The 15,038-nt window shown below is 35.9% G+C and overlaps 1 protein-coding gene across 3 annotated transcripts in view; it reads right to left on the bottom strand.

The window, feature by feature from the left end:
* Positions 1-15,038, bottom strand: part of VMP1 (vacuole membrane protein 1) — a 126,224-nt gene that overhangs the window by 66,919 nt on the left and 44,267 nt on the right. For 2 of the 3 annotated variants that reach the window (XM_036835306.1, XM_036835305.1), the window contains exon 6: positions 5,657-5,824. The exons of the other annotated variant lie outside the window; for it this stretch is intronic. In XM_036835306.1, coding sequence (XP_036691201.1) covers positions 5,657-5,824 — 168 coding nt within the window. The remainder of the gene's footprint in view (positions 1-5,656; positions 5,825-15,038) is intronic. 3 annotated transcript variants of the gene reach the window in all.

Raw genomic sequence — 15,038 nt, 5'->3', positions numbered from 1 at the left:
CTTGGATTGGAGAATCAACATTGTGAAAATGACTCTACTACCCAAAGCAATCTACAGATTCAATGCAATCCCTATCAAGCTACCAATGGCATTTTTCACAGAACTAGAACAAAAAATTTCACAATTTGTATGGAAACACAAAAGACCCCGAATAGCCAAAGCAATCTTTAGAAAGAAAAACGGAGCTGGAGGAATCAGGCTCCCTGACTTCAGACTATACTACAAAGCTGCAGTAATCAAGACAGTATGGTACTGGCACAGAAAAAGAAATATAGATCAATGGAACAGTATAGAAAGACCAGAGATAAACCCACGCACATACAGTCACCTTATCTTTGATAAAGGAGGCAAGAATATACAGTGGAGAAAAGACAGCCTCTTCAATAAGTGGTGCTGGGAAAACTGGCCAGCTACATGTAAAAGAATGAAATTAGAACACTCCCTAACACCATACACAAAAATAAACTCAAAATGGATTAAAGACCTAAATGTAAGACCGGACACTATAAAATACTTAGAGGAGAACATAGGCAGAACACTCTATGACATAAATCACAGCAACATCCTTTTTGATCCACCTCCTAGAGAAATGGAAATAAAAACAAAAATAAACAAATGGGACCTAATGAAACTTAAAAGCTTTTGCACAGCAAAGGAAAGCATAAACAAGACGAAAAGACAGCCCTCAGAATGGGAGAAAATGTTTGCAAATGAAGCAACTGACAAAGGATTAATCTCCAAAATTTACAAGCAGCTCATGCAGCTCAATATCAAAAAAACAAAAATCCAGTCCAAAAATGGGCAGAAGACCTAAATAGACATTTCTCCAAAGAAGATATACAGATTGCCAACAAACACATGAAAGAATGCTCAACATCATTAATCATTAGAGAAATGCAAATCAAAACTACAATGAGGTATCATCTCACACCAGTCAGAATGGCCATCATCAAAAAATCTACAAACAATAAATGCTGGAGAGGGTGTGGAGAAAAGGGAACCCTCTTGCACTGTTGGTGGGAATGTAAATTGATACAGCCATTATGGAGAACAGTATGGAGGTTCCTTAAAAAACTAAAAATAGAAATACCATACGACCCAGCAATCCCACTACTGGGCATATACCTTGAGAAAACCATAATTCAAAAAGAGACATGTACCACAATGTTCATTGCAGCTCTATTTACAATAGCTAGGACATGGAAGCAACCTAAGTGCCCATCGACAGATGAATGGATAAAGATGTGGCACATATATACAATGGAATATTACTCAGCCATAAAAAGGAACGAAACTGAGTTATTTGTAGTGAGGTGGATGGACCTAGAGACTGTCATACAGAGTGAAGTAAGTCAGAAAGAGAAAAACAAATACTGTATGCTAACACATATATATGGAATCTAAAAAAAAAAAAAAATGGTCAGAAGAACCTAGGGGCAAGATGGGAATAAAGATGCAGACCTACTAGAGAATGGACTTGAGGATACGGGGAAGGGGAAGGGTAAGCTGGGACCAAGTGAGAGAGTGGCATGGACATATATACACTACCAAACGTAAAACAGATAGCTAGTGGGAAGCAGCCGCATAGCACAGGGAGATCAGCTCGGTGCTTTGTGACCACATAGAGGGGTGCCATAGGGAGGGTGGGAGGGAGGGAGATGCAAGAGGGAAGAGATATGGGGACATATGTATATGTATAACTGATTCACTTTGTTATAAAGCAGAAACTAACACACCATTGTAAAGCAATTACACTCCAATAAAGATGTTAAAAAAAAACAAAACAAAAAGGAGATGTTCTCTATCTGAAAGTCATCACACATGCTTCCTCTCTTCTGCCCTGCCACCATCCTGCCTCCTCACTGTACTCCTTATTATCCTTAGATATCCATTGAAACACTGCTATTTCAAGGAAATCTTCCCTGAATCACAGACTAGGAAGACATTTTTGTGTTATGCAGTAAATTTCTCCTTCATAGCACTTATCTCAATTTGTTTAAATATTTATATATATAATTTTTCGACAATACTTATATACACATTTTTCCATAATTATTTCCCTCACTAGAATGTAAAGCTCCATGAGGGTAGAGACTGTTAAGTTTTCCTCACTCTGAATCTCCAATGCTTTGAGGCTTAATAACTATTATCAGAATTTATAACTGAAAAGAAAATTTGTGAAGCCTTACACTAGTGATATAGTCAAATTGTGAAAGATGAAAAAGATACAAACTGAAAAAACCTACTTATCAGCAACACCAAACAATTCATTTTAATGGGCTCCAAAGACTTATGTGAACAAGTTGAAACTGAGGTTGACCCTGGTCTTTATCTTATAATTGGAGGTACTATGTATTTTAATGATTTTACTGATTTACTATATTTATAATGATAGTGAAGTCTGTAAAGATATTTTACTTCGCAAAGTACAAATTAGGTAAAAATTTAAAATAACATATCAGTTTTTAATCAAGCAAGATATTCCCCTGAAAAAAAAAATATGGATGTGAACACAAGCGGGATCAATTTTATGAAAGGGTAAAATATAAGAATCAAGGCCAATACACTCTAAATCAACATTTCTCAACTTCAGTAGTATTGACTTCTTTTTTTTTTTTTTAACATTTATTTATTTATTTGGCTGCACTGGGTCTTTAGTTGTGGTGTGCGGGATCTAGTTCCCGGACCAGGGATCGAACCTGGGCCCCCTGCATTGGGAACACAGTGGACTCTTAACTGCTGGACCACCAGGGAAGCCCCAGTATTGACTTTTTATGAGTGTATCTCAGTTAACCATTTTTAAATATAAAACTTAGTGGCATTAATTGTATTCACAATGTTGTGCAACCATCATCATTATATTTTCAATATTTTTCTTCACCCAAATGGGAACTCTATACCCATTAAGCATTAACTTCTCATTCCCCACAACCCTGGTAACCTCAAACCTACTTTTTGTCTCTATGAATTTGAATTGTCTAGATAGCTCACATAAGTGGAATCATACAATATCTGTCTTTCTATGTCTGGCTTATTTCATTTACCATAACGTTTTCTAGGTTCATCTATATTGCAGCATGTATAAGAACTTCATTCCTTTTTATGGCTGAATAGTATTCTATTATGTGTATATACTACTCTTTGTTTATCCATTTATCTGTTAAGAGACACTTGGATTGTTTCCACCTTTCTGATAATGTGAATAATGTTGCTGAACAGTGAACTGCAAGTTTCTGTACATATTAGAGTCCCAGTTTTCAGTTCTTTTGGGTATTTACGTAGGAATGGGATTAGAGGAGGGTCACATAATAAACCTATGTTTACATTTTTAAGAAACCACCAAACTCTCTTCCACAGCAGCTAAATCACTTTACATTCCCACCAGCAATCTATGAGGGTTCCAATTTCTCCACATCTTCACCAACACTTGTTATTTTTCGTTTTCTAAAAAAATAATAGCCATCCTAATCTGTGTAAAGAGGTATTTCCTTCTGGTTTGGATTTGCATTTCCCCAATGACTAATGATATTGAGAATCTTTCTGTGCACTTATTGGCCATTTGTATATCTTCCTTGGAGAAATGTTTATTCAAATCCTTTGCCCATTTTTTAATTGGGTTGTTTGTCTTTTTGTTGTTGAGTTGTGTAGTTCTTTAAACATACTGAATATTAAACCCTTATCTGATATATGACTTTTAAACACTTTCTCCCTTTTTGTGGGTTGTCTTTTAACTCTCTTGATAGTGTGTCCTTTGATGTACAAGAAGTTTTAATTTTAGCAAAGTTCAATTTATCTATTTTTTTCTTTTGTTGCCTCTGCTTTCAATGTCTTCTTTAAGAACCACTGCCAAATCACCACGCAGATTTGTTTCTATATTTTCTTCTAAGTGTCTTATAGTTTTAACTCTTAAGTTTAGGTCTTTGATGAATTTTGAGTTAATTTTTACATATGGTGTAAGGTAAGGATCCAACCTCTCTCTTTTGCATGTGGATATTCAGTTTTCCCAGCACCCTTTGATGAAAGGACTGTCTTTGTAAATGGTGAAAACAAGAGAAACCAATTTAAGCATAACTTGATATGTGCTACCTTTTTTACATAACAAAAGACAGTTTCAAAGAAGGGAATATGAAGAACAAACAAACATTCAGACAATCAGTATTTATTGGTATTCTTGAACTATGAGCAAAGCCTAATGCTGATTGCTGTGAGTAATAAATTTAAGGTACAGTCTGAATTTTTTGAGGAGCTTAAAATTTATTTGGGGGAAGTAAGCCACTACACCAGCCAGTTTAACTAATTTGAGGCATGCACGGAGCCAGGCCAGATGAGTGCTGCAGACAATATACACTTTGGAAGAGGCAGTTATCACTGCCAGCTGGGATGAAAAATTTTCTTTGTTGGCATTAGTGTTAATCTAGCCACATAAATCATTTTTGAAAGAACAAAAGAACAACAGAAAACTGAAGTCTATATACATACTCCTTTTCTAGCATGTTCTGAGTATCTAGTTATCTTATTAATAGCTTTTCATCAAAATACAAATGTGTAAAGCAGACACTAACACACCATTGTAAAGCAATTATACTCCAATAAAGATGTTAAAAAAAAAAAAAGACTAATGTGGTAAAATTTATAATACATATGCAACTAGTACAATGAATTTGTTTCCAGTATTTATAAAAAAGTAACAGGAAATATGACAATTTTTCCTGTCTTTCATATTCAACAAATTCAATATATAGCATTTCCCTTTTAATTCTTTTAAAACACGACATAAACGCTTGAATGTGTTTGAAAACTCTGCCCCTTCTGTGGGCATTCTATTCACGTTCATTTTAATTAAGAGTTTTAAGTGATGTGTTCCATATTTTTCATTTTATAAGAAACTGTTAGGGGAAAAAAAGTTACAGGGAACATAAAACTTAATGATTCCAAATGATGAATTAAAAAATAATTCAAATGGTAATAGGAAGTCTTTAGCAAATGAACTATTCCTCAATGATATACACGTGAATGAATTTAAGCATATAAAAAATGCTTTGTGTGGATATGCAGATTAAAATACATCTACCATTGATCATGTAGTCCAAAATTTCCCAAAATATATTAAGCAAGCCATAAAAAGAATAATTGGAACTTCTGAAAGTAAGGTCACCATATAGTCTGATACCTCCAATACAGTAAAGCTTAGTTTATTAAGAAATGTCTGAACTTACTTTAGTATTACAACAACCCAGAAAATGAAATGAGTCTTCTAAGAATAAACACAGAGAGTATTTAAATCTAGGAGAGAGACATATAATACTTACCTAATTTGGACTGAAATATAACCATTTGCTATGTGTTTATCAAGTTTTATAAACGTTAGTAAAACTTTACAAAGTAGTATAGTTGCACCATCTATACCCCTTTTCCCTGCTGTTGTCCACTTGGTATCAATGCTTCCTGGTACCTAAGGTTTCCTGCCTTCCTTCTGAATGTTATTCATGAACAGGAGAAGCTCTAAAGGTTTCTTTTACATGGAAGTTAGGTAGCTGGTCACTTTACGAATTAATTATCTACTGACCTGGTATATGTCTGGCTTCAATTTCAATGAGGTACAAAGAATCAAGACAGTGAGGTTAATTTTGGACAAATATGAAAACGGACATCTTACCCACATGCAGGCCTCAATCCTAACTTTTGAGATGATGCTCCATAAAGAAATGGTTCCTTCAGTGCCCTCTTCATCTGGACAAATAATCTGATCAGGATAGGGTGGTTCAGGGAAATTAACTGAATTGCATTCATAAGCAGCTAATGTAACTGAAGCTATATGTGGACCCTACAAAAAAATATGAGAAGTCTCTGATGAGAAATATTAAAGAGAAAGCAATTATTAATAGACATGTTATTTTAATGGTACCTTAATCACTCTATATTAATAGAAAAATGTTAGCTTTTAAAGAACAAGAATCTACCTAACTAAATATTTCAAGATGCAACTGATAATTTGAAAAAATAATCCTTTCCAGAATCTCTTCATGGTTTGCTTTCTTAAAAACCAATTTCAAATTTACTGAGGTATAATTTACATATAGTAAGAGCCATTTTTTTAGGTCAGTAGTTCAATAAGCTTTGACAATTATACTCAGTCGTATAACCATAACCTATCAAGACAGAGATACAAAACAGTCCCATCACTGCAAAAAGTTCCCTGTGTCCTTTTGTAGTCAATCTCCTTCCCCCAACACTAGACCCTGGAAACCATAGGATTTCTGGCTTGATTCTTATTTTATTTATCCACATATCTCATTTGTAAGAATGCCATCCCCTGTGATAAAAACCTCCTGTGCCCCTATTCCTTTAGGCATAATTTGAGAATACTATATTTTGTCCTTACTTAAAAAACAGTTGATGCAGACATAGAAAACAAACTTACGGTTACCAAAGGGGACAGTGGGGGTTGGGGGTGGAAATTAGGAGTTTGGGATTAGCAGATACACACTACTACATATAAAATCAGTAACCAAGGACCTACTGTATTGCACAGAGAACTCTACTAAGTATCTTGCAATGACCTAAAATGGAAGAGAATCTGAAAAAGTATATATATATATACATATACACACACACATATATAACTGAATCACTTTGCTATTTACTTGAAACTAACACAACATTGTAAATTAACTATACTTCAAAAAAATAAAAATAGTTGATGAAGTAATTACCTCACTTATCTTTCCCACTGAGATCCTAAAACAAAAATAAAACTCTGGAACCAGTATCAGTTAGTTTTTCTTTTAAATTAATTTTTTCTATGGAGCTTTTGGGCTGCTTTGTACCTTTATTTTGAAATATTACAAATTAATAATAATCATATAGATTAAAATGAATTAACATTTAGATGTGTGATAAAGGTTTAAACACACTGGTTCCCAAATGAACATGTATGCCAAGATGAGGTGTCTGCATAAGAATCAACTATGGACTTTGTTAAAAATATAAATTTCAGGGTCCCCTAAGCATAAGTTGATTCAATAGGTGGACATGGGAACCTGTATGTTTTATTTTACTTTATTTTTATTTTTTTTTAAGATTAAGTTTTTTTTTTTTTAAAGATTTATTTATTATTTGTTTTATTTTAGGCTGCATCGAGTCTTAGTTGCGGCACGCAGGATCTTCATTGAGGCATGCGGGATCTTTCAGGATCTTTCGTTGTGGCATGCAGGCTTCTCTCTAGTTGTGGCGTGCAGGCTTCAGGGTGCCTGGGTTCTGTAGTTGTGGCACGCGGGCTCCAGAGCATGTGGGCTCTGTAGTTTGCGGGCACACAGGCTCTCGAGTTGAAGCATGCGAGCTTTAGCAGTTGTGGCGCGCAGGCTTAGTTGCCCTGAGGCACGTGGAATCCCAGTTCCCCGACCAGGAATCAAACCTGCATCCCTGCATTTTAAGGCGGATTCTTTACCACTGGACCACCAGGGATTTCCCAACCTGTATGTTTTAAACAAGCTCCTTTATTTATTTTTTTAACTAATTGATTTTTTAAAAAATTTATTTATTTTTATTTTTGGTTGTGTTGGGTCTTTGTTGCTGAGTGCAGGCTTTCTCTAGTAGCGGCGAGCAGGGGCTACTCTTGGTTGTGGCATGCGGGCTTCTCATTGAGGTGGCTTGTCTTGTTGCGGAGCATGGGCTCTAGGCATGCAGGCTTCAGTAGTTGCAGCACATGGGCTCGCGGGCTCTAGAGCACAGGCTCAGTAGTTGTGGCACACGGGCTTAGTTGCTCTGCAGCATGTGGGATCTTCCCGGACCAGGGCTCGAACCCGTGTCCCCTGTATTGGCAGACAGATTCTTAACCACTGTGCCACCAGGGAAGCCCCCCAACCTGTATGTTTTAAACAAGCTCCTTTAGAGTTTCAAATAGGTTAGGTTCTAATAGGCTATTAGGTGTCAGAAAATAAGCGAACTCAGACAAGTCACTTAACCTTTCTGGACCTCAAGCTACTCTTCTGCAAGGCAAAAGAATTAGATTCATCTTATGTTTTTATCTAGCTCCAAAATTCAAAAACCCCTAACATAATCAAGATGTCAATAAAATCTATTGCTAATTTCCAAAGTTCTCATGAAGTATAAGCTCTAGAAGTTGGATATTCTTAACATGTTACTCTAACACACATATAAAGTACTAGGCTTAGAACAGTGCTGGGCATATAATAAGCCCTCAAAAAGTATTAGCCATTAGCTGTTATGAACAAAAGCACTGTATTTGTAGAATAAAATTATATACACACACACATACATATGTATGTATATATAGATACACATACAGTAAGTGATCTTTGGATATAAGAAAGTCTTTTTAAACCACATGGTGAAAGAATTTGTGGTTCAAAGACAAAGTGCATAAGATGTAGTGATGGAAATAAAACATTAAAGAACTCCTACTGCTACCTAGATAAAAGGTGACATTAAACAAATTTTTCTGTTGCATGTTAATACGAAAAAGAAAGACATTCATAAATCTAAGCTACATTTCTCCCTAAATACAGTTGCATTTTGTGTTCAACTAAAAATCTAAAAAATGAAATCCTACACTTAGCACTGACTCAATTAACTATAAGGTTTTCTTCTGGACCAAAAAAAAAAAAAAATCTATGTGAATTTTTAGTCTGTTCATCTTTTTCTTGAATTTTAATTCACAGAAATCAATAAATAGTGATAATAAGTTTAAAAAATGATTATGAGAATCTCTAAAAAAGGAACTTCTTTTTTTGAAAAGTTGTGATTAACCATGAAATCTACAACTGTTTCTTTGAATATTATGTGCACAAAAGAGATTTCAGTTAAAGAAAAAAGAATTATTTTGTGATCCTACACACACACACACACACACACACACACACACACACACACCCAAGTTTAAAGTTTGTAGAATTCAGAGTAACTAAATAATTAGTGAAAAATTTCTCACTAACATCAGGTGCAATTAAAAAAAAAGGGGGGGGGGACTTCCCTGGCGGCCAAGTGGTAAAGAATCTGCTTTCCAATGCAGGGGATACGGGTTTGATCCCTGGTCAGGGAACTAAGATCCCACATGCTGCGGGGCAACTAAGCCCACGCACCACAACTACTGAGCTTGTGTGCCTCAATGAGAGAGCCCACGTGCCGCAAAATTACAGAGCCCACGCGCTCTGAAGCCTGCACGCCATAACTACAGAGCCCACGTGCCCTGGAGCCCGTGTGCCACAACTAGAGAGAAGCCCACACGCCGCAATGAAAGATCCCGCGTGCCTCAGTGAAGATCCTGCGTGCCACAACTAAGACCCATCACAGCCAAAAAAAATAAAGAAAATAAATATTTTTTAAAAACCCCTGTAACTTCCACATTTACTGTTTGAAAACACAAAAGAGAAATGTGATACTACTAGGCAAAACAAAAGAAATTTAAGAGTCTGTCCATGATATCCCTACAACTGTCCTCTAGAAATGAACTCTAGGTGAACAAAAATTGAACCGTCCTAGACACTAAAATAATAAATTTTCTGGGATTATATAGGAAGGAAAACTCTACATTTCTATTCCAGAAACAAAAATAAAATATGCACCCCAACAGATTAAACAGGTTATCCAACAAGATAAAAGACTGATTCATAGTTTTAATTTTAAATGTTCTAAAAAGGGAAATTTTCAGCAATCTGATGAGAATATTTTCCCTAAAGAAAGGATGGTTCACACAGTTAAACTGATATATACTTTCCATAACCACACTAATAGGTCATGATTACTCAGCCTTAGAGGCAGATGTGGTGGTTCCCAGACAAAATGAACATGAATAACTCAGCTTCTTGTCCTTTGTTCATTCTCAAGAGCCCATTTAACCTGTACCTTGACATTTTAGTTTAGACTGTGTTAACTGATAGGAAACCTCACAAGTTCTTTTCAACATTATAGGTTAATGGTTCCTAAATATAACAGACTTGACTGAGATAAATATTAGTTTACATGAAAAATCCAAACACAAAAACTAAAAAACAATCATTTTGATTAAGAGAATTTTAAAAGTTACACATATTCAAACTACCTTTTAAGTCTGTTTTCTATTTATTTATTTATTTACTTATTTATTTTATTTTTGGCTGTGTTGGGTCTTCGTTTCTGTGCGAGGGCTTTCTCTAGTTGTGGCAAGCGGGGGCCACTCTTCATCGCGGTGCGCGGGCCTCTCACTATTGCGGCCTCTCTTGTTGCGGAGCACAGGCTCCAGACGCGCAGGCTCAGTAGTTGTGGCTTACGGGCCTAGTTGCTCCACGGCATGTGGGATCTTCCCAGACCAGGGCTCGAACCCGTGTCCCCTGCATTAGCAGGCAGATTCTCAACCACTGCGCCACTAGGGAAGCCCTAAGTCTGTTTTCTAAAACCTACAATTCCTACTACAATGTATCAAATATGAAAGAATCACATTTAAACCATACTAAATGAAGAAATGAGGGATAAAGACAAACAGCTACAGTATAAGCTGCAAAGTCTACCTGGAAAGATCCACTATAAAACATAAAAATAACACAATGTACTGAGCAGGACGTTCCAGCTCTCATGGGAGTATGCAAGTATTGATATGTATGGGCTAGAAATTCTGGCCTGTGGCTGAGGGTTTTCTGCCTCATATCATGAAGTGACTGGTAGAGACGTACACTCCTACACTAAACAACTGGAAAACTAAACAGAATACATGGAACAATTTTTTTCAGACACTGTACCACAGGCAGTATTAATACTTCTGACCACTAAGAGAAGGGATACAAATGAGGAAGCCTTGTGATGACTCTGGCTTTCCACTTGTAGACACATTCTGTGTCAGCAGTAAAATCCATAGTCCAAAGACAAAGACCCTAAGCAAAGCATGGTGGTCTTGCTGCACTGAGAAGAAAATCTGAGTTCAGGGGGGCTGAGTGGTTGAAATCTGTGGCATAGAATACTAGTGAAGAGAAAGTTATGCAGAGAAAGGACTCTACATATGTGCATGGGGGTCCCCTTGAGACTCTGGCACACAAAGTTCCACCGCATGCTATGATGAGATTTCATAAGGCCAGGCAAAGTACAATTAGTGAGAAAAGAACAACTAACAGGGGGTTGTAAGCTGAACAATTCCTAGACTTCACACAGGGCTGGGAAACACCTGAACTTCATCTAGCTAGAGTGGAGAGACTCAACATTCAGGGAAGACCTTGGAAAGAGCCTACAGTAAAAGCTACTCTAGACAGACCATAATAGGGTTTTTAAAAAAACCTTAAATAGATCAAGTTGATCCACTGGTACTGCCCCCAAAACAAAAAATTGACACTCTGTAAAAGAAGATAACAAAATCCATACAATCAACAACTTAATACCACATTCCAGCATCCAATAAGAAATAACTAGATATGATGTGAAGCAGTTTGGAAAATATGACACATAAGCTGAAGAAACATTAATCAATAGAAACAGACCCAGAAATGTCAGAGATTGTGGAATTAGCAGACAAGGACTTAAAAACAGTAAAAATAAATATGTTCAAAGATTTAAAGCAACAATTGCCAAACTTCAGCCCAGGGGCCAAATTCAGCCCACCACCAGTTTTATAAATAAAGTTTCAAAGAATGCAGCCATGTATATTCATTTACATATCATCTCTGGCTAATTCTGTGCTATAATGGCAAAACTGAGTAGCTCTGACAAAGACTCTATGGCCTATGAAGTCTAAAACACTTATTATATGGCCCTTCACAGAAATAGTTTGCTGATTCCTGATTTAAAGGAAAAGATAAACACAATGAGGGAAGAAATATAAAGTATAAAAAAAAACCAAAATGGAACTTATAGAGCTGAAAATATAATATACGAATAGAAAAATTCATTGGATATCAACAGATTAGATGCCACAGAAGAAAATATTAGAGAACTTGAAGACAAGGCACTAGAAAGTATTTGAACTAAAGGACACAGAGGGTAAAGGCTATGGAACAAATGAACCTCAGTAACCTGTGGAATAATACCAAACAGTCTAATATACATGTAACTGGAACCCCAGAAAGAGAGGGTGAAGTGTGTGTGTGTGTGCGCACACACACACATTGGGGAAGGGATGGCCACGTATTTTCAAGATTTGATGAAAAATATCAATCCATCAACTCACAAATTTAAGAAGTTCAACAAACCTCAGTCAAGATCAACATAAAGAAAATAAAACACATAATCAAATTGCTGAGAATTACCATAATCACATCATAATCAAATTCTATAATTCAGCAATATCAAGAATGTCTTAAAAGCAATCCAAGGGGATAAAAACACATTACAGGCATACCTCACTTTAATGCACTTTGCAGATATTGTGATTTTTACAAATTAAAGGTTTTGGCAATCCTGCGTCAAACAAGTCTGGTGGCACCATTTTTCCAACAGCATTATTTTAAAATTAAGGTACATATATTGTTTTTTTAGACACTTAATAGAGTACATTATATTGTAAACATAACTTTTAGATGCACTGGGAAACCAAAAAATTCGTGTGACTTGCTATATCACCATATTCGCTTTATTGCAGTGGTCTAGAACCAAACCCACAATATTTCCAAGTTATGACTGAGTCATCTACAGGGAAATACAGATAGGACTTCTCATCAGAAACAGACCAAAAGACAATAGAATTACTTCTCTAAAGTGCTGAAAGGAAAAAACAAAATCTGTGAATCTAGAATTCTGGGAAAATATATTTCAAAAATAAAGATGAAATAATAACATTTTCAGACAAACAAAAGCCAAAAGAATTTGTTCCAGGAGATAAATGTTAAAGGAAGTTCTCAGATAGAAGAAAGGTGATACCAGATGGAAACTTTAATGTACATAAAAGAGTGAAGAGCACTGGAAATAGAGAACACCTTTTTTCCTCATTTTAAAATCTCTTAAAAAAATAACTAGTTGCTTAAAGCAAAAACTATGACATATGTAGAAGTAAAATACATGACAACAACAGCATAAAGTATGGGAGGGAGAAAATGGAGTATAATACTGTAATGTGGTTACATTATATATACTAAAAAAAATGTTCAATTCAAAAGAAGGCAGGAAAAGAATAAAAAATAGGTGGGACCAATAGTTTGAGTATAGACTTAAACCCAACCATACTGACAACTACATTAATTGCAAATGAGCCAAACATACAAATGAAAAGGCAGAGAGTGTCACACTGAACTAAAGAGCAAGACCTCCGTACATGCTGTCCATAAAAAGCCCATTTTAAATATCCAGATCCAAAAGTAAAGGTAAAGGGATGAAAAAAGATAAACCATGTAAACATAATCATACAAAAGATAGAGTACTCTACATTAATACCAGATTAAGTAGATTTCAGGAGAGGGTATTTACTAGAGATGAAAAAGGACATTTCATAATGATAAAAGGGCTAATTCTCAGGAAGACAGAATAATCCTAAATGTGCAGGCACCTAATAACAGAATGTCAAAATACATAAAGCAAAAACTAATAGAACTAAAAGGAGAAATAAACAAATCCACAATTAAAGTTGAAATTTCAACACACTTCTCTTTTTCGTTGATAGAATAAGTAGACTGAAAACCAGTATGGATACAGAACACTTGAACAATATGGAACACTACACCCAAAAATAGCCAAATACATATTCTTTTCAAGTATACATGAAATCCAGTCACCAAGCTAGACCATATACTGTGGTATAAAACGAATCTCAGCACATTGAAAAGAATGTGCCATGTGGCAAGGTAAGTAAAGATCAATACAAGGAGTACTTCTTAAGGAAAAGTAGCAAATGATAGTCCTCAAAGGTTAATTTTTCTATTTAAGGATAGTGTCCTTTAATCTATATAGTGGTAATCAAAGGAAGTTAAACAGCTATATACAGCCCAGGTTGTTATTCCCCAGCACAGGAAGCTCTATAAATTTCCTAGTTAGCAACCAGGTCATAAGTAACATTCACTAACTGCCCCTGAGAGTTCCTAATTACTGCCAATGGAAGTTCCCTTTAATGATACGAAGGTCAAATTTTATGACTGTGATGAAAAGTTACACTCTCATCAGTGACAGGTTTTTAGGGTCCTTTTTTGGGGTGGGTGGGTACTTCAGTATACTCATTCTTTTTTTTTTTTTTAAATAAATTTATTTATTTTATTTTATTTTATTTATTTTTGGCTGCATTGGGTCTTCGTCGCTGCACGCGGGCTTTCTCTAGTTGCGGCGAGTAGGGACTACTCTTTTTTTTTTTTTTTTTTTTTTTTAATAATTTATTTATTTATGGCTGTGTTGGGTCTTCGTTTCTGTGCGAGGGCTTCCTCTAGTTGTGGCAAGCGGGGGCCACTCTTCATCGCGGTGCGCGGGCCTCTCACCATCGCGGCCTCTCTTGTTGCGGAGCACAGGCTCCAGACGCGCAGGCTCAGTAGTTGTGGCTCACGGGCCTAGTTGCTCCGCGGCATGTGGGATCTTCCCAGACCAGGGCTCGAACCCGTGTGCCCTGCATTGGCAGGCAGATTCTCAACCACTGCGCCACCAGGGAAGCCCAGTATACTCATTCTAAGTGAAGTCAACTCAACAAGATAGTTCAGCTATTTGTGACATATCAAACATCTGGTTTTGCTTCAGTTCAAAGCCTCATATATCTTAGTCTCATGAGCTGTATTACACTATATTTTCCAAAGTTTTGATAATGGAATAATTTTGCTTTGTCCAGGATAAAAGATGTAGTGCTTGGCCAGGCAAGAAGATGTCTGGGTGAGAGCAAAACCATAGTTAGATCAGGGGGTAGGATTCCTAATAAGAGCAGATATAGGTATTTGTGGAAAAAGTATTTTAACTTAAGACATTCTTTTAAGATAAATTTTAAAAGTTATACTTCTACAATTTACATTCATTCAGGAATAGTAAATATCCTACTAGCTCTGTCAAATTAAGAGAAATTTAGAATTAAAAAAAATTATCCTAGAGGTAAAATTATCATTCCTGAAATTATAACACACAAAAATATCCTAATCCGGTGGAGAAGAGAAGTTCTA

This window comes from Balaenoptera musculus, chromosome 20 (assembly GCF_009873245.2).
Source record: "Balaenoptera musculus isolate JJ_BM4_2016_0621 chromosome 20, mBalMus1.pri.v3, whole genome shotgun sequence".
In the NCBI taxonomy this organism is placed as follows: Eukaryota; Metazoa; Chordata; class Mammalia; order Artiodactyla; family Balaenopteridae; genus Balaenoptera; species Balaenoptera musculus.
Note: the sequence above shows the minus strand (reverse complement) of the source record. Positions and strands in the feature narration are given on the sequence as shown.